Source organism: Caretta caretta, chromosome 19 (assembly GCF_965140235.1).
Source record: "Caretta caretta isolate rCarCar2 chromosome 19, rCarCar1.hap1, whole genome shotgun sequence".
NCBI lineage: Eukaryota > Metazoa > Chordata > Testudines > Cheloniidae > Caretta > Caretta caretta.
In genome coordinates this window covers 19,144,549-19,162,126 of record NC_134224.1, presented here as the reverse complement: position 1 = coordinate 19,162,126, position 17,578 = coordinate 19,144,549, and the positions used below count along the sequence as shown (strand labels likewise).

Below are 17,578 nucleotides of genomic sequence, written 5' to 3'. Positions count from 1 at the left end.
TTTCCACTTGCTATCGGTTGGCTGCTGCGCCTGCCCCTCCAAACATCAAGGCTCGCTCCAGCAGGAACTGGCAACATCTCTGGCCTGCTGCAGAACTGCACTGACCGTTGTAGGGCAGCCACGTGGAGCAACCCACTGACCTCTGTGAAACATTTCACAGGTTCGGGACAGCAGTGCTTCAATTCAATTCCTGTTTGACTGATACAGCCAAGACTCCTCATCCCGCTATCCAGGGAGAATTACGAGGGAACTGAAGGAGGGTCATGGCTGTCCTTCCCTTTATGCCCTCGTATGGGAGCATGAGGAGGCATGGGGCACATGCACAGCCTCGATGGATGCTTCTCAAAAGACCCCAATCTGACACCAGCGGTGCATGCAAACCTACCGTGGGATCCACGCTGACCACATCATCTCAAAGAACCACAGTTGCTGGGGGGACTGTAACCCTACTTTCCTCTCCCCCAAGGCATGCTGTTTAACAGTGGGTGTACGTACAGGATGATGTGGAGCCTGACAGAGTTAACATGGTGGGAGATCCTTTAATTTGGAGAATTACTTGACTCTTGAGGGCTTGATTTCTCAGCCTTAATGTCTCCCTTGGGTGCTTCCTTTTTTGGTTGCATTTAACTTGCATTCATAGCCTGTTAGTACAATACCATCCTCATTAGATAATCGCAGAGAATGTTACCGTATTACATTGATTGGTGAGGTGCAAGGTCTCTGAAATGCACCTCACCAATGAAATGAGTGAGGACTCCATTCCTAACAGTCGTTAGATCACTAGATTGCTCCTGGTTATCCCCTCTCAGTTTTATAAATTAGACTAACGGTGGGTATTGACAGTTTGGTTAAGCAAGCTGTTCAGGGTTGTTCAATCCAATCCTGCTAACTGCCAAGTGCACTAAGTCACTGTCTGTACAGTCTTTATGCAGACTTGACTCTCATGCATGTGCCATGCAGCTGCTTTCTCATCTAAGCATGCTCCTCCTGTAAACTAGGCAGCAAACTGTCCTCTGAGAGCAGCAGCCTGAGGTCAGCACCTTCTGTAATTCAGCTGACTGCAGCCTTGTTCATCCTGAACATAGAGGTGTGGGTAGCACAGGCATGAACAGGCCAGCGGAATCCTGGTGGCCCAGTGTATGCTAGGGCCTGTCAGCTTTGGGACTGCATTGTCAAACTCGACCTATGCACTTTGATGTGACTATGTGGAGATGGATAGCTGTTCTGTAACCGTGTTTTTGTAACTCTCTGTTGCAGCACAACATGCCCTTCTGGAGGATCACGAACCATGCAGACCTTGTGTCCCTTCACCAGGCCCTCGAGTTAGACTTCCTGTAAGAAGCTGAGAGGAGCAAATGTAGCTCCTTTCAAGCCCCTCTCCAGGAGGGGCAGAAATCTTGTCTGTCTGGGAGCTTTCTTTTCACCTTGATGAAGAAATGTAGCTAATGCAAACTGTACAGTAGGAGGTGACATCCGGTCACTTCCTCAGGAGCACGGGTACTGCCAGGTACAAAGGGGTTTACCCAAAGCAGCAGACACAGTATAGCTGCAGTCTTTAATTGTTCTCTGTTTTCTAAAGAAGGGAATGACTGGGGCTAAGGAGCTCTAGCTGGTAATCGCCAGAGATTCACTGTGCTTATCCTTGTGGTAATATAATAGCAACAGATTTTGTAAGATCCCTCTCCCATTCTAACCAACTTAGTTATAGAACCCACAGTGAATGTATAGACATTATTTTTATAGAAAAGAGTCCAGCGTCTGGGGCAGGGTTGAATTTTCCCCGTCTTGCAAGGCCAAAAAGTCTGTTAATTTTGAAATATTAATGAAAATGTCAAAAATACCTCTGTCACTGTGAAAATGAGCCCCGCCCCATCTGTTCAGAGAAGTTAATTTAGTGCCATTTCTTTAGATTTTGTTCCAAGACAGCTTCACTGCATAGTAACGAGGAAGAAGGGCATGTATCCAGGACTTGTAGTTCCCCCTATAGGAAAAGGTCTGCTTTCCTAGTGAACGCTTGCATCTCTATTCAGTCACCACAGACCCCTTCCCCTGGGCCCTATCTCCCAGCTAAGAATTACCAAATTCTAGCCTCGCCAATGGCCAGTGATCTGGACTACAGAGTGATGGGCACTATAGGAACATGTGCTGTATTTCATTCAGCACTGCTGATGTGATGGGAGGTTCTTCACTTGGCCACCAGTGATTTGAGGCACAATTATCCTCATAAATTATATTAGGAAAGGAAATGTCAATGAGCTTTCTGGGCTGTTTCTCCCAGTTCTGTCTGGGTCCAGTAAGTTCCTGTTGGCAGAATCAGGTTCAGTTGCTTGGATTCCTCTTCCCACTACACTACAGACCCCGTTACACCCGACAAAAATCCCTTTGTCAGTGGAATTCTGTTTTCTAGGACAACTGAGACCCAGAGCCACTAGCAATGAGTGGAGACACCCAACCCACTCCCCCACTGCACCCAGACATGGATTGTAGCTACATTGGCCTTTCTGCTAGGGTGTAAGTGACAGCAGCTCCCAGTGAGAAGACCTGTATCTTAGCACCACCCTGCTCGGTACTGGCCATGTGTTAGACCTTGGAGATTGCCAGAGGGCAGTTCCAGTGTTAGCTGCAGGGCTTTGTTGTGCATAGCTCTCCCTATCCCATGTGAAACGCTTCTGCCTCTTTCCTAAGCATGTGCCATGGTAGCACCTGAACATGTGCGACTGGGAGGTTCCTGTGTACAGTGTAGGAGCCTCTCATGTCCAGCAGCAGCACGTCTTCTCTGCTGTTCGTGCTCAGCTGGGTTATGAAAGGTTTGATGTACCCGAAGGATCCCATCTTTAGACATCCTGAGCTCCCGAGACAGCCCTTGATCTGTGATCTGGAACCTGTAGAGGGGATGGTCTGGGAAGCTCAGCACTTCACTCCAAAGAGCTACACACTGAGAGGGACATTGAGCTGCTGCATGTTTTGGCCACAGCTACCAAAGTGCCTGACCTACTCCCCCATCGCAGCAAGCTCATGCATTTCTAAGGAAATCCACTGGCAGTGAGCCCTGTCTGTGCCAGAGACAGTCTGAGAATTTGGCGTTATGGCTAGCACCAGCTCAGCTGCACGGGTGTAGGCAGTGCTGGAGCCTGCTGGCTGCTGCCACTGTTCTAAGCACTGTCAGCTCTGAACCTTGGGACAGCTGGATGGGTTTGCTAATCTAGGCAGAGCCGGAGTGGTGAGAACTGGGGAAGCATAGGGGTCTCTGGATTTCAGGTGTATTTATATCTTTGACCTCCTTGATAAAACAACAAATAAGGAATGTCGTCTCCTCCCGACGGCCAAAGGGAGCCCTGGCACTAGGAGCCTACCTTTCTTGTTCTATCCACTCACTAGGCACTAGTTTTGCACTCTGACCTTAAACTGATATACTCCAGAGCTGGGTGCATTTGTAGCTGACTCCCCAAGAAACTTCTTCCATGTGTTTAGTGGCATGTACATAGAAACCATTCAGTCTGGGAAGCAACTTCCCTGGTAGAGAATCTGTGATGCCAGTTTCAACAGTGAGTAGTTACTTAATGGCTCATTATATGGGAATTGTCCTAATGTCTGGAACTACATCTGTATTTGTAACTGCTGCTCTGTTCCCTGCATTGGTGGCCGGAGGGAGGCTGCCTGGTCATGTAGTGTTCAGACACAGCAGTGTGTCTCGCTCATGTTGCTGCCATTACCCCAGTGAGGTTTACGCACTGGCATTGGGAGGAGACCCCATTGTCTCTGCTCTCCCTAACATGTTGTGTGCTGGGGGAGAAGGACGTGGGGCAGGGAAGGCATGCACTGTATATGGAGGTGCCCGTGTGTTTGGAGACGCTAGAGGAGTGCGGCGAGGGATATCCTATATGTGACAGGAGGTACTGGAGTTGCCTTGTTCTCAGCTCCTTAAAGCACCTATTTGTAAAATAAAGCCCATAGAAGGGTTAGCTACTACATTAACCACTGAGAGTGGGGAGCAGCCAGCAGGAAATTAACCACGTGAAAATGCATAGTTTCCAAAGACACAGATGCTGCGTGCGTCTGAAGATGAGAAAGTCTACTTTGGATGATCAAAGGAGAATCCGTTCTGGTTTCCATAAGCATCTCTTGCTGGTGAGGGTCACTAGCCAGAAGCTCTTTTGTAAACATGCTTGAGGCACTTTGTCCTGTGAAACTGAGCCTGTTTGGAACACGTCTCTCATGCTTCAGTGAGCTTAATTTGGGATTTGAAATCTGTGCCTTAACCTCGGGACCCCCCCTTCCCCCCTTCAGTCACTGTACAATGTAGAACTGCAGGGGAGCCCTGCCTTGGGGGGACGCTCCGGTGCTTGCAGTGAGTGTAAAAGCCAAGGTGCTGAGCAGTCAGATAGCTGGCAGGCTTTGCTTTGTGTTTGTTTACTTCAGATTATTTTAAGGAACCTTTAAGACCTCAGCAAAATTTAGGCTGAGTGTGAAACTATTGCAGCCATTGACCTTTCCTAGCGATATTTATACGATGTCCCCTCCAACGTATGTAAAATACTTTTCTACCAGGAGGTTGATGGTACATTTCTGTGTTACATTAATAAAGGTTAACCTGGCTGTTTTATTCTTTCCTCGGCTGGCTGCATTTGTGAGACTTGTCCCTTCTCTAATGAGCTGGCAGGCGTGGGATTCTCTTCAGAAGAGGATTGTTTGAAAACCATTTCTGCTGCCTGCTGCTTTGTTGCTTTTTGATTATTTTCAATTTGATTGTAATTTAACCAGCAACTTGTCAAATTCTAAAGCTGGAAAAGCTGCACAGCCCTAAAATGCTCCCTCTGAGCATTCCTATGCCCTCCTGGCGGAGTCGGTAAAGTCTGTGTCCTCAGCTTTGCTGTAGCCCTGTTACTTTAAAAACCAGCCTGTTGACGCTTACTGGTTCCCAGTGCCCTGGCAGGGCTGCATTACCCCTTTGTACTCGAGTATATTAGCAAGCAGGTGGTTCCCCCTGGACCCGCCAGATGCCTTACACAGAACTAGGTGTTGGTTGCAGTGTATGTATATGACTGAGGGCATTAATGGCTGTGGATTCCGTGACCAGTCATGTTCTGTGTGATGGGAACTGTCCTATAAACTGGAAAAATAAAGTCTATTTTCTGTAATAATTGCTATGGTCTGTTCTCTGAAAACCTGTCACATCTCCGCCCAGCAGCAATTGTGCCCTGGCACGGATGGTGTCCCTAGCCTCTATTTGCCAGAAGCTGGGAATGGATCACTTGATCATTATCTGTTCTGTTCATTCCCTCTGGGGCACCTGGCATTGGCCACTGTCGGAAAACAGGATACTGGGTAGATGGACCTTTGGTCTGACCCAGCCTGGCCATTCTTACGTTTAGTGTAAATGGCACTAAAGCCACTTGCTGGCTTTAAAATTCAGTGTGACAGCCCTGCAGCTGATTATGGGCAGGGGAAAATTCTGAACCCTCTCCTGGAAGGGCCATCTCTCAGGGCGAATGAGGAGCATGCTCTTCATGGCTCATGCCAGACTTTTGCCTCTGTGCTGTGGCTGCCAACATGGGGTAGTTTGTGCTTGCTGTGTGGGCTGGACGGAGAACCACAAGCTCATGCTGCACCGTGGGGAGAAACATTGATCAGTTCTGTGACTTGCATGGAATTTTTTTGATTGTGTTGTTTAAATTATAAGTTTTTATTTTTAAAAATAAACCTGTTTAAAACTAAATCTGAATTTAATACAAGATCTGTTATGGCCAAAACTTATTATAATCTCTTAAACATTTAAATAAAAAATAACTGCTGAATCCATGAGCCTCTAGCAAAACCTTTGGGTTAAAAGCTGTTTTTCTATAGAAAGATGTTTCCTTCTGAGGCTAAGCTTTATAAAGATGGCACGATAGGTCGGGAGCCACGTTAATGGTTTCATCCTGTGGGGGACCTGGGGATGTGCTATTGGGTGCAAAAGACTGTCATCACAGGCACTGGGACCCAGCCTCTGACGCTAGGAGACACCATCATGTATCTCATCAGGATCATCCATTGAGCCCACCTCGGGGTGGGGGTCTCATACTCCTATTTTATAGCTTGTCCCTACATGAGCCCTGATGGCCTCAGTTCTCAAATTATGAATATTTATGACTCCACCTGCCATGGAAACTTATTCTCGAGCTCATGAAAAAAGTGATCTGCCCAGTAACTCCCAGCCCTTGCTTCTGGCTGGGGCTGGGCAGTTCCAGTAAATGGCCTTGCTCTGTCCCCTTGCATGTGTGCACAGACATCCACTAACTTTTGAACTGTCTCCCTCTCTGTCTCTAAACAAGTACAATACTGCAGTGCAACAGGCCTGTGAGTTACACAAGCAGAAGTCTTGGATTGCTGTTAGTTCTTCTTTTTCCGGGGGGGGGAGGCAGGGAAGTTATGTAAGGGGGAGAAGGAGCAGATTGTGCAACCGGAAAGGAGCAACACCAGTATCAAAACGGCACTGGGAAGAAGGGACAGTGTTCTTCAGAGTGCAGCCTTAGTGCTAATTTCAACACCTGGAAACGGCAGGGAAATATCCACCATGGCTGCAGGTCATAAAAAAGACCCTATTGGAATATTTTCGAGAGATTCCTGTACCTCTGGATAAAAAAGGAACAAGTGCTGAATGCAAACAATGCACCGAAAAGATGCAAGGCACACCAATTTTGGTACATTAACTTCTGGCCCCATAATCTGTTTTTAACTAGCATAATTTCAACAGGTTCTGGATTATATCAGAATGGCCTTTTGGCTTTACTCTGTCTGGTTCTCTTGCACCTGTTTATAACATGCTTTCTTTATTGAAAATAACTTGACCTGCTTTCCATGTAAATTCCAAAGGCGGCAAAAGTTTTAGACTAATTATCAGAACATCTGAAATAATCAGTTTAATTCACTGACCACAGTTAATCCCCTCTCTCTGATAAATCATTGTTATAAATGTGAAACGTGTTTTACATACATGTCTTATCAAAACATAACTTTTAAGGTAGCTTTGTTTAATAAAAATAAATTTTATTGTTTTGTTTGTTTAAATTCCAGTTACCATCCTAATGAGCAAAAAGTTATCTAGTAAATAGCAATACATCATTCACCATTTTCTAATCTACTAAAAATGTACAGTTAAGAATCTGAAAATATTAAGCTGTATATTGCTTACATAAATGTATATTGCTGTAGTGAACTCTCCGAGGTAGCAAAAGTGTTCAAAATCTCGTGTCAAGGCTCTATGTGGTTGTAAATCAACATGTTCATCTCACTTAATAAGACAGTCATTTTCTAAAGGAAGGTGCAGAAGTACAAATGGAGAAGTTGACTAAAATCAATAACTTAAATCAATCCACCCTGCTTTGCACAGGCCAGCTGGGAGCAATACTCGTCCCAGTCTAGTGTGCAGTTACCCCCCTGAAGAGGGTGCCACATCCCCACCTGGGGGGGCCTAGTCTGGCAGTTCATGATGTTTTCCCAGTCATGTGCTTTGGGCTGCACCTACCTGGCAGTGACACAAGATGCTCCAGCCCTCTTGAGCGCTGCCTGGGGAAAAACCCCTTCTGCGTGTCTGCCTGACTCTTGCCCACCTTCTGGGGCTTTAGCAACTCTCAGCTATTCTCACAGGAGGTGAGGAAACAAATTACTGCACAGCCAAAGGCAGCACCCCATCTCTCCTGTGAATAACGGGGCAACGCCTCCACTCCTCTCCCACACGTGGGCCTGAAGGATGGTGTGGAAATACCATGGGCCATGCAGGGTGGGTGGGGAAAGTCCCCCCAGGTGGAGGGGATGTTTCACCCGTATGGGCCATGTGGGGGAAAGGGTTGCCTCACAAGGCACATCTCATGTGTAGACCCGCAGCTCTATGCCCCACCTCTTGGGGTGGTGTGAGATTGGCAGGGGTGGGGATAGGGTTGAGGCTGTTGGGAAAGCTTTTGATCTGATTTCCAACCGTCCCCCATGTCACCAGATGGGTGGCTACTAGGGGTGGGCGCTCAGGGTTATCCTGTAGTGCTTGGGCATAAGGGGCAGGTGGCACTGATAAGTCGACCATCCTGACCCCAGCTCCCTCCCACCCCATTGTTTCAGCTGGTGCTGACCTTTCGCAGCTGGCTGGAAAGCCCTCCAGCAGTGAGAGGGTCCCATCTCTGCTGCTGTTCATGAGCTCTGGGCCTTGCCCCAGGTTCCATCCCAGGGATGGAGAAGGCCTTGACGAACATGCAGGGACCACAGCAGAGACATTAGGCAGAGCATGAGGGGTGTAGGAGCCAGGGCCCCAGTCAGATCCTAGAACGTATCCTCTCTGCTCCTGGGGGGGGTCAGGAACTAGAGCCACCCTGGCCCCAGCACAGGCCTGGCTGGGAGGAAAGGGCTAGAGGGCAGAAAGAGTTTGGCTCTGGCTAGGCCTGGAGCAACTTGTTTAGGGCAGAGGCCCTGGCCACTGAATGGCTGGTGCCCAAGGGAGATGGTACTAAACAGAGGTTTGTTGGCTGTATCTTTCTTAGAGCTGGCGCAGAGAAATCACCTGCTGCCTTCTGCTGGAGTTACCTTAAACTACATCTGGACAGGTCCTGGTCTCCCCTACCACTCCCTCCCTCCCTCAGCCACCTCCTACATCCTCCCCAGAGTCCAGAGCTGTCATTTCCCTTCCCGACTCACCAGCAGTGGGCTCTCCCCAATGGGCTGAGGCCAGGCAGAGCCCCACACACTGATGCTCCTGGCCCATCACCTAAATTGCTGGGACTGCATTCTCCTTCCCTGCGGGCTGTGTGGGAATGGCCCTGGGGGACCCTGCCATCTCCACATGTGGGGTCCCTCCCAGCTTGCTGATGCATGCCGCAGGGACCTGCTCACCTGTCTTGTTCAGGAGCCCAAGTCTCTAAGGCATCTAATCCTGCTGGGAGCTGCTCTATGCAGCCTGTTAAATCCGCAATGGGAAGGATGTTTCAAGCTGAAGTTCAGTGCAGAACAGCCCTGACACACAGCCGGCAGCCCGTGAGATGTGATAAGGACAACTGTCCCCTCACCCTGAAACTGCAACTCGTTTCCCTTGTGAATGGCCTCACCGTGGAAGCCAGGTTTCCATAGGGCCTGATCCCAGTCTGCATTTACAGGCCAGCCCTGGGTCTGCACTACTGGATTCTGGCTGGTGTTCCAGGGTGCTTGGGGAGCACAAAGCATTATGGGCCCAATCCTTTTTATCACGATTGGTGCTGTACAAACAGAAGAAGCCCAGTGGTGGCCTGGCCCAGCCCAGTCCTGTGTTGGCCTGCGCTAGGCCTGGCCTAGTGGCCATTCGTCTAACAGACTGTGCTTGAAGAGCACGTAGGGTGGCTGACAGCTCGGCTCTGAGCACACTAAGAGCAGCTCCAGTCACACAGCAGCGTGGCCCCGATGGGAAGGTGCCCTGCAGCAGATTTATTGGTGCCTGGGGGGGAGGGGGGGTCATTATTTTGTTCTGAAAATTACACAAGGGCCTGTGCAGTTGGGCTTTACCAAGCTGCTGGGTACTCCGCCCAGTGCCGACACTTTCTGCTGAGAACTTCTAACAATAAATTCAGAGAGGTCAGGAGGAGGTGTCTGCAGGGCCTTGCTGACCCTGGCCAATACTGGAACATGGCCCATCCCCAATCCCCTCTTAAAGGACACTGGGCGCTCATGGAAACAGAGATGGGAAGGGCCCGTCAGCGAGAGCTGGGCCCCTTGGCCCTGCCAGGCTTGGATACACCCTTCCTGTGCAGCTGGAGGGTTCTTATCTCTCACAGGCAGGCCTGGGCCTCCTGCAGCTGCCACCTTTAACCCCTGCAATACCTAACTGGCTCTCAGCAGTTCAGCATCAGTGGGAAGGGAGTGACTGATGCTAAGCCAAGAGCAGCCAGTTGTGGTGGGATTTTGGAGCATCTTGGAAGCTGAATCAACCAGTGCAGCTCCTGACCTTAGGCAAGGCCTGCACGCTCCCAGACTCCTGCCCTGGTGCTGGAGGGAAGGGAGGGGGTGGACTGAGGCCCAGGGTCCTGCAGAGCTGGCCATCCAGCCAAACCCAGTGCCAGGGCTGATACTCGCCCGCCACAAACCTCAGCCCCTCTCCTGCCCAGCTGGGGCAGCTTTAGGACTGTTACACGGAAACACACCTCTCCAGCTGGGCACCTTGGAAAGTGCCTAAAGCCACAAGAGCCAGGCCAAGAAACGGCAGGAGGCCAGGCTCAGATGCTTCCCACAAACTGGAAACTAAGCAACTTAGCTACACCACACTGGAAACTGCAATCAATCAGCAGCCCCGCTCCCACCAGGGCCAACGACAGCCAGTGTGTGGGTCCCTGCAGGAACCAAGCGTGACAACTCCCACACCAAGCTCTTGTTTCCTAATGCTGGGAAAGCAACTCCTCACTACCCCACCGAGGTGAGCAGAGGGTCAGCCACGGCTGGGGGGGGAAAGGGGCCACGATCGGGGCTGGGATTCATGCAGGAACACACCAATTATCTTTGCAACAAAGAACCAACACTGGAAAAACTTCAACATTTTAACTTTGTTTTGAAAAAGAGCAAAAGGTTTACTCAGCTCAGAGCATTCACCCCCCATCCCCCGAATTCTCCAAGCCATTCCCCTCCCCCCACCCCACCATTCTCCACACCAGTGGTTCTCAAACTTTTTTTCTGGAGACCCAGCTGAAGGAAATTGTTGTTGCCCGTGACCCAGCAGAGCTGGGTCAGAGGGCTGCGGCAGAGGGCTGCGGGGTTCAGGGTGTGGGAGAGGGCTCTGAGAGGGCTGCAGGGCTCGGGGGGTGGGAGGGGGCTCTGGGCCGGGGCAGAGGGCTGCGGGTTCGGGGTTTGCGAGGGGGCTCTGGGCCGGGGCAGAGGGCTGCGGGGTTCGGGGTGTGGGAGGGGTCTCTGGGCCGGGGCAGAGGGCTGCGGGGCTCGGGGTTTGCGAGGGGGCTCTGGGCCGGGGCAGAGGGCTGCGGGGCTCGGGGTGTGGGAGGGGGCTCTGGGCCGGGGCAGAGGGCTGCGGGGCTCGGGGTGTGGGAGGGGGCTCTGGGCCGGGGCAGAGGGCTGCGGGGCTCGGGGTGTGGGAGGGGGCTCAGGGCTGGGGCAGAGGGCTGCGGGGCTCGGGAGGGGGCTCTGGGCCGGGGCAGAGGGAGTGCGGAGCTGGTGCTCAGGGCAGGGGCAGCGTGCGGAGCCCGACGACCCCACCCGGAGCAGGACCTGCTGCTCGCCCCTTCCAGGGCGCAGCGCGGGGTCAGAGCAGACAGGGACTAGCCTGCCTTAGCCGGGCAGCGCCACCAACCAGACTTCTAACGGCCCAGGCTGCGGTGCTGACTGGAGCCGCTGCGACCCAGCGCCTTCCATGCCGCGACCTGCCGTTTGAAAACCACTGCTCCACGCCGTTCCCCCCCACCCCCCGAACGCTCCACACCATTGCCCCCCCCACCCTCCTGAATTCTCCACACCATTCACCTCCCCTCCACCGCCCTGAATTCTTCACATGCTTACCCCCATCTCTCCAACAGGAACATGCTGCTGTTCCCTCCTGAAAGTGCGGAGCTAGAGACTAGGTCTCTGTCGATGGCACATTATTATAACACCATATATTTATACCCTTCCCTTTATAAACATCAACAAACTAACACCCCCTGCAGTGGCCAAGTCATCCCTAGAGGCTCCAAGCCTCGCCCAGTGTGGTGCCGTGGGTCACCCACTACTACAGGGAAGCTTTGAAATTAGCAACAAAACACAGGTGCAGAGAAATTCCAGACAAATGGAAAACCTGGCAGGTCCTGCCAAGAACAGAGCACACGGTTTCCCATTGAACTCTGTTGAAACAGAGCAGTGGTGAGCCTGGCAGGGAAATGGGGATGGGGCTGAACAGGGCAATGTGCAGAGCAGAAGCCGGGAGGCCACAGCAACCAGCAGAAACAAGTGAGAAGTTCCTGTAATAGGGGCCTAACGATAAAGGGTTAATGCGTCCAGCACTCTTATAGCGGGTTCTCCCATGACACTCGCTGCAGTGCCTGTCCCATTAGAAGAATGCCAGACCAGAACAGGCTTCACAGCTGCCCGTGCTGGATGCCAGCTGTTGGGCCCTACATGCCAGTGCCCTCAGCCCGCCTAGCTCGCTCCAATCTCCTCTCCCTGCGACAGCTGCCCATTCCAGAGGTGTGGTGCCCAGTCCCTGGGAACACACTGCAGGCGCCGAGATGGCTGGAGCCAGGTCCGGCCTGGGATCCCGCAGCACAGATCCCTGAGGTGTAAATCCCTCTGCCTGGAGCAGGGACAGCTGCGCTCAGAGAGGCACGTTGTCCAGGTCCCCATTCCCCCAGTTTCACCCGGCCTGCAAAGAGACCAAGAAGTGGTTCTGGGACAGCTGGTACATCCGTCTGTTCACAGGGGCCGGCACTGGGCCAGCTCGGAAACCGGCTAGTCCTTCTGCAGTGTCTACTTCATCATAGCTTGCCTGGCACTGGACCTGCAGCGTGGGGTGGAACCATTTGTAGTAGGCGATTCTCAGCAGCAGCCCGAGCACGAAGCAGACCAGGGCAGCGAGAAGCACAGGGAGCAGAAAAGAGCGCTCATGCAGAGGGGCATTGTGCCAGAGCCAGGAGCCAGCGAGGAGCACGCTGTCCACCAGGATGAAGCCATGATAGATCGTGCTGCGCTGCCGCGTCTGCCCCTTGGACACGTTGAACCAGCAGAAATATAGAATCACGGCCACCGTGGCCCTGTAGAGCCACTCCCACCTGGGGCACTCCATGAAGTCAGTGCCCTGCAGCCAGACCCAGAGGAGCATGGCAGCCCAGATGCCCAGGAAGTGCAGGCCGACGTAGCACGGGAAGAGTGTGGCGAAGAGCGCGACTGCCAGGACGCGGGGGCAGATGAGGAGGAAGTTCCACAGGAAGTAGATGGTGGAGGAGAGCGGGCCCAGCTCATGCTTGTCCAAGAGGAAGCAGCGGAGGGACTGGTGATAATCCAGCAGCGACCACGCCACGCATAGGGAGGCAGTGAAAATCCCGAGCCCTATGACAACAGCGGGAGAAAGGATCACCGGGGACCACAGGCAGTGGGGGCAGCTGCATGGAGCATCAGGCAACAGCTCAGGCCCTGGGCACCAGTGACCGGCATGAAGAGGTGCCGGCTTCACCCCAACGAGGCATCACTGCAACCAGGCCCTGGATCAACGAACAAAGCCCACGGCTCTCAAGGGCCCCCCCAGCCAGAGGGCTCTGTGTCACAGCTGCTCTCACGTTCCCTTGCACACCTCCCTCGCTCACTCACCCCATAGGCCTGCACTGAAACATGCCACTTCCTGCTTCAGGGAGCCCCAGAAACGCTTAGGAAGTGCCTGGCCACAGGCCAGCCCTTATTCCATGCCCTGCTCCCTGTGAGATGCCTGGAACGGGAGTGCCCCACCCCCACGGGGCAGCACCAGAAAAGAACTGCAGGGCTCAGGGGAAGCCCTCCTTGGCCCGGATGCCAACAGCCGGGGGAGGCGGGACACCGTGGGGCTGGGAGGTGACTCAGCCATTGCCATTTAGGACTGAGTGGGGTGTAGCCACAGGACCGGGCCTGAGGTTAAGGCCGGAGGCACCCTGCTACTTCCTGACTGAGGCAGCCCAGCCTGGACGGGGGGGGGGGGACTGGACCAAGCTCCTCCCATTAACCTGGTCTGTGCCGCCCCCTGCAGCCAAGCACTAAAGGGGGGGGGGTGTAATCCTGACCCGCTGGAGTCAATGGAATAGCATCTGGCCCTCAGCTGAGTGGGGGGCTCAGGGTTGGCCCAGTTTTGTGTCCCACTGGGAAGCTCTGAGAGCCAATCGATCTCCGAGGGCACTGCCCCGGTGCCCACCCCATGTGCTCAGATGCAGGGAGTGCCATGCCTGCACCTGGCTAAGCACACAGCTCTGTGGTCCCAACACATCCCTTTCCCGGCTGAAGCAAGCTCTGGGCTCAATGCAGGGCCTTGCTTTTGCCCCCCCTTGTTCAGAGTGTTCTGCCACCTCCCAGAGAGGATCCCTCCCCATGGGCACCAAAATCCCAACCCCTCCCCTCTTCTCAGCAAGCTGCTTTGCAGCGTCTGAGATGGGCACATCAGCACAAAGGGGAAACACTTGCGACTAGGCAATGGTCCGGTCTCCCAGCAGCCGGAACCCCCTTCCTTGCAGCATACCGCATCCCAACCCTGCAGAGTCTGGCCAGAGGGTGTCCCAGGCGCAGAGCCAGTGCACGCAGACGGCTCCGAGCCTCTAGGGATTCACCTCCCCGCTACACTGGGCAGCTCTAACTGGAGCCCTGCACTGCACAACGCTCAACCCCAGCTCTGAGCTAATGTGCTAGCGAGAAATCCCCCAGGGCTGGGACCACAAGACACTGTGGGCAGGAGGGGTCAACCAGGGAGAACCAGCACCTCCCCAGTCTGACCGACGGGCTCCAGAACGAGGCCCAGCTCTCGTATCCCTTAGAAGCCGGAGCTGAAGCAGCTCAGGGGATCGTTCCCTTATCTCACTCGCCCACTCCTCACCAGGTAGCTCTGTGATAAGGAATCCCCCGTGCCGTGCCCTGCCCCCACCACGCCCAGGAGCTGTGCCACTCACCCTGGAAAGGCTCCAACTTGTTTGTATGCAGAACGATGGAGAGCACAAGCGTGAGCTGGGGGGTGCCCTCCAGGAAGGTCTCAAAGAGGCGCAGCATGCTGATGTCGTGGGACAGGAAGACAGCGTAGTCTCGCTCCTGTGCAGTCTCCACCCTGCATGCTCGCCAGCCCGCTCTCAGCACACGGAGACACCTGCGCAGACATCACGGCCCTGCCATGAGAGGCTGCTCTACACCAGGGCAGCACCTCTATGCCACAAATACAGCTCTGGCTGTCTGTGGGATTCCAGAGCCAGCCTGCCCTCAAGACAGCTCTAAATCCGTGCCTGTCAAAGTGAATGGGACACTCATTCATGCCCTTCACATCAAGGGAGATCTCATGTGAATCCCTAGTACCTGCCTTGCCCTGACTTCTCTCACGGACACCTATCTATGTCACCAGTCAGCATTCATCATATGGATGATGCAGAGCGTATGCTGACACCAGGGTCCCAAATCAGGTTACATTTCCTGCATGAATAACTTCAGAGTGTCACTCATTTGGGCGCTTTGGGCTGTGTTTGACAGGCTGAGATCTCCCACTCACCTGTCAAGTCACTTTACGCCCAAAGTTTAGGCTGTATTAATAATCCACCATCAAAAAAAAAAAGAAATCCAGGGGGTCATTTTTCCCCCAGTTCCAGTAAAAATGACTTTTGGTTTGAGTTTAACATTCCCCTGCAGTATTTGCAACCCAAACACTGCAGCACGGAGCACTCCACAGACTGACCTGAAATCCACTAGAAGCAGACCAGAACCAAAAGAGAAAGTGACTTACTTTCCTTGTCCCAGCTGAACAAAGCACAACCCCGGGCAATCAGCTCAAGTGGTGAACAGCAAACAGTCTGCCCAGTTTTAACAACCATAGGTTCAAATGCAGGAAATGACATTGCTTTTTACACACAAGATACTGAACCTTCCAGTGGCAGCCTGAAACACAGCCCCAGTGTGCAGGAAACCCTGGGAGCTTCAGCAGTTTGTTTCTGTGCCCTGGGCAGAGAATGAATGAAACCCTCCACCCCGAGAAGAACATGGGGCACTTCCAGAGGCGGTGCTGGAGAGGGACAGGCCCCCGTGAGCCCAGCACAGCACTGAGGCTGTCTGCATCAGCCTTTTCTCAACGCGCGCGTGGGGGCTGCCAGCAGAACACCCAAGCAGGTCTAGGCAACGGGATGGTGGCCTCCGAGTCCTGTGTACACTAGCCTTCCTGGTGCTACTACTCCCAGCAGGGAAAACCCAGGCGGAAAAGGTGGGACGTTTTAGGGGAAATGGCTGGAACTGACAAGGCAGCTGCAGTAGCTTAGGTCTCCTCTGCACCAGAAAACAGCAGAGCGTCAACAACCAGGTTAGCTGACCCACGGCTCTCTGTGCTTGCCGCTGGACTGTGCCGTGCAGCCAGCCCCAGACCGGAGGCCGCGCGGGCGAGGCCTGAGGCAGCTGAGCGTGTCTCACACTTGTAACAGCAGAAAAGGTTTGCTAATACAACTGCGCCGGTGCTGCTGGACGGGCAAACCTCCCTCCTGGAGGTAGAGCTTCTGCTGAGACCCGTTGCACAAGCGAAGTCACCCGTGCTGGCTGACGCGCTTCCAGCCACGGCTCTACTCGGGGATTTGCCGGGACAGCAACGCTGCAAACAAATCCACCTCTGACGGACGCTGCTACGCCAGCAGAAGCGTATGGGCCTGTCTACACCTAAGTGCTGCAACAGCGCAGGGTGAAGACACCGAGGCGAGCTTTCCCCGCTGGCACAGGAATGCCCCGTCCCAGAGCCGGTGACTATGGCAAGAGGAGAGGCTCTTCCCTCGACAGCACTAGCCACACTGAGGGCGAGGTCGCTCTCGGGCGCGGGAGAGCTATACCCTGAGGGACGTCGTTATACCAGTATAAGTTGGCAGTGTAGACCAAGCCTTACTGCAGACCTGGCCTCCTTGTGCACGCTGGGAACAAAGACAAAACCACGCACTGTTTCGTATGCGTTAGCACCAGGGAGTTGCACAGTTCTGACGTTTCCTCATGCGGTCACCTACTGCAGCTGCCCCACCCCAGCCAAGCCCTGCCGCCCACCAAATGAGTCCCTGGCCAGCAAGTTACTGTTTGTATAATGGAGGGGCACCAAGGAGGGGAAATGAAAAAAATTACATTGTCTTTCAAAATCAGCTTCATCTGGGACCCGGGAGCACAACCCGACCGTGCACTAAGAATGACTGAGGGGCCTCACTGTTCCCGGCACGAATACAGGGGCCTTGACTGCGCACTTCCAGACCCCTGCTCTTTGGATTCCAGTTGAACCTTAACCCTGAATTTCCTGGGTTTGTAACAACTGGTAGGGGGAAAATTACAGCCACTCTGTGATATTTTAACCCTTCGGTTACTGACTGCAGTGTAGTGTAGTTTTTATTTGTAAATTATAACGCTCAGCCGCAGGGCCTGCAGGGACCTCCTGGACCCCTCTCCAGCTGAGGTCAGGGTGAGGACAGGTGGCCCTGGGCTGCAAGATCTCAGCAGAGGGGGAGTTACTGGGCAGCCTCCTTACCTGTAGAGATAGCCCAGCTGGAGGAGGTGCAGTGCAGCCAGGCAGCGGCCACTGGGAAGTTCCAGTTCGATGTTGTCCGTCCGGTACCAGGCCCAGCTGAAGCACTGCATGGCCAGGGAGGAGAGGCCCAGCAGCGCCAGCACCAGCCCCCCCCAGAGACAGTGCCCAGCCTGCATGTAGCTGGCGGCCACCCACAGATCAGCGACCAGGTCTACCAAGAAGGCAGTAGTGCCCAGTAGGGCGAAGAGCAGGTCCAGGTACCGGTACCGAGGGGATGGGGCGGGGGGGCCAGCAGAGCCATAGCCTGACCCTGCCATGGCACAAAGGGCCACAGATGTCGCCGCCCTGCACAGCCCTGCTCTCTGCCCGCTGTGCCCCGTGCCGGAGGGGCCGGCTCCCACCAAACCCCCCCGGGACCCTCCC

At 53.7% G+C, this 17,578-nt stretch overlaps 2 protein-coding genes across 2 annotated transcripts in view; one reads left to right on the top strand and one right to left on the bottom strand.

The window, feature by feature from the left end:
* The window catches only part of EYA3 (EYA transcriptional coactivator and phosphatase 3), a 138,912-nt gene extending 133,771 nt beyond the window's left edge, over positions 1–5,141 (top strand). Inside the window, 1 exon segment of the mRNA XM_048825899.2 lies at positions 1,258–5,141. Coding sequence (XP_048681856.1) covers positions 1,258–1,338 — 81 coding nt within the window. The 3' untranslated portion in view covers positions 1,339–5,141.
* A 1,864-nt stretch (positions 5,142–7,005) lies between these two features.
* XKR8 (XK related 8) lies at positions 7,006–17,578 on the bottom strand. Its single transcript, XM_048825901.2, has 3 exons — positions 17,156–17,578; positions 14,586–14,776; positions 7,006–13,011 (listed from the first exon to the last, which is right to left on the bottom strand). The coding sequence occupies exons 1-3, from the start codon at positions 17,470–17,472 to the stop codon at positions 12,320–12,322; spliced, it is 1,200 nt and encodes a 399-aa protein (XP_048681858.2). The 5' UTR covers positions 17,473–17,578; the 3' UTR covers positions 7,006–12,319.

What these genes read in the sequence shown, in the direction of transcription:
- XKR8 (XM_048825901.2), bottom strand. Translation starts at nt 17,472, where the DNA reads ATGGCAGGGTCAGGCTATGGCTCTGCTGGCCCCCCCGCCCCATCCCCT. An exon ending in CAGCTGGGCTATCTCTACAG is followed by an intron (nt 14,777 to 17,155) that starts GTAAGGAGGCTG and finishes ATGTCTGCGCAG; the next exon opens with GTGTCTCCGTGTGCTGAGAG. An exon ending in CAAGTTGGAGCCTTTCCAGG is followed by an intron (nt 13,012 to 14,585) that starts GTGAGTGGCACA and finishes CTGTTGTCATAG; the next exon opens with GGCTCGGGATTTTCACTGCC.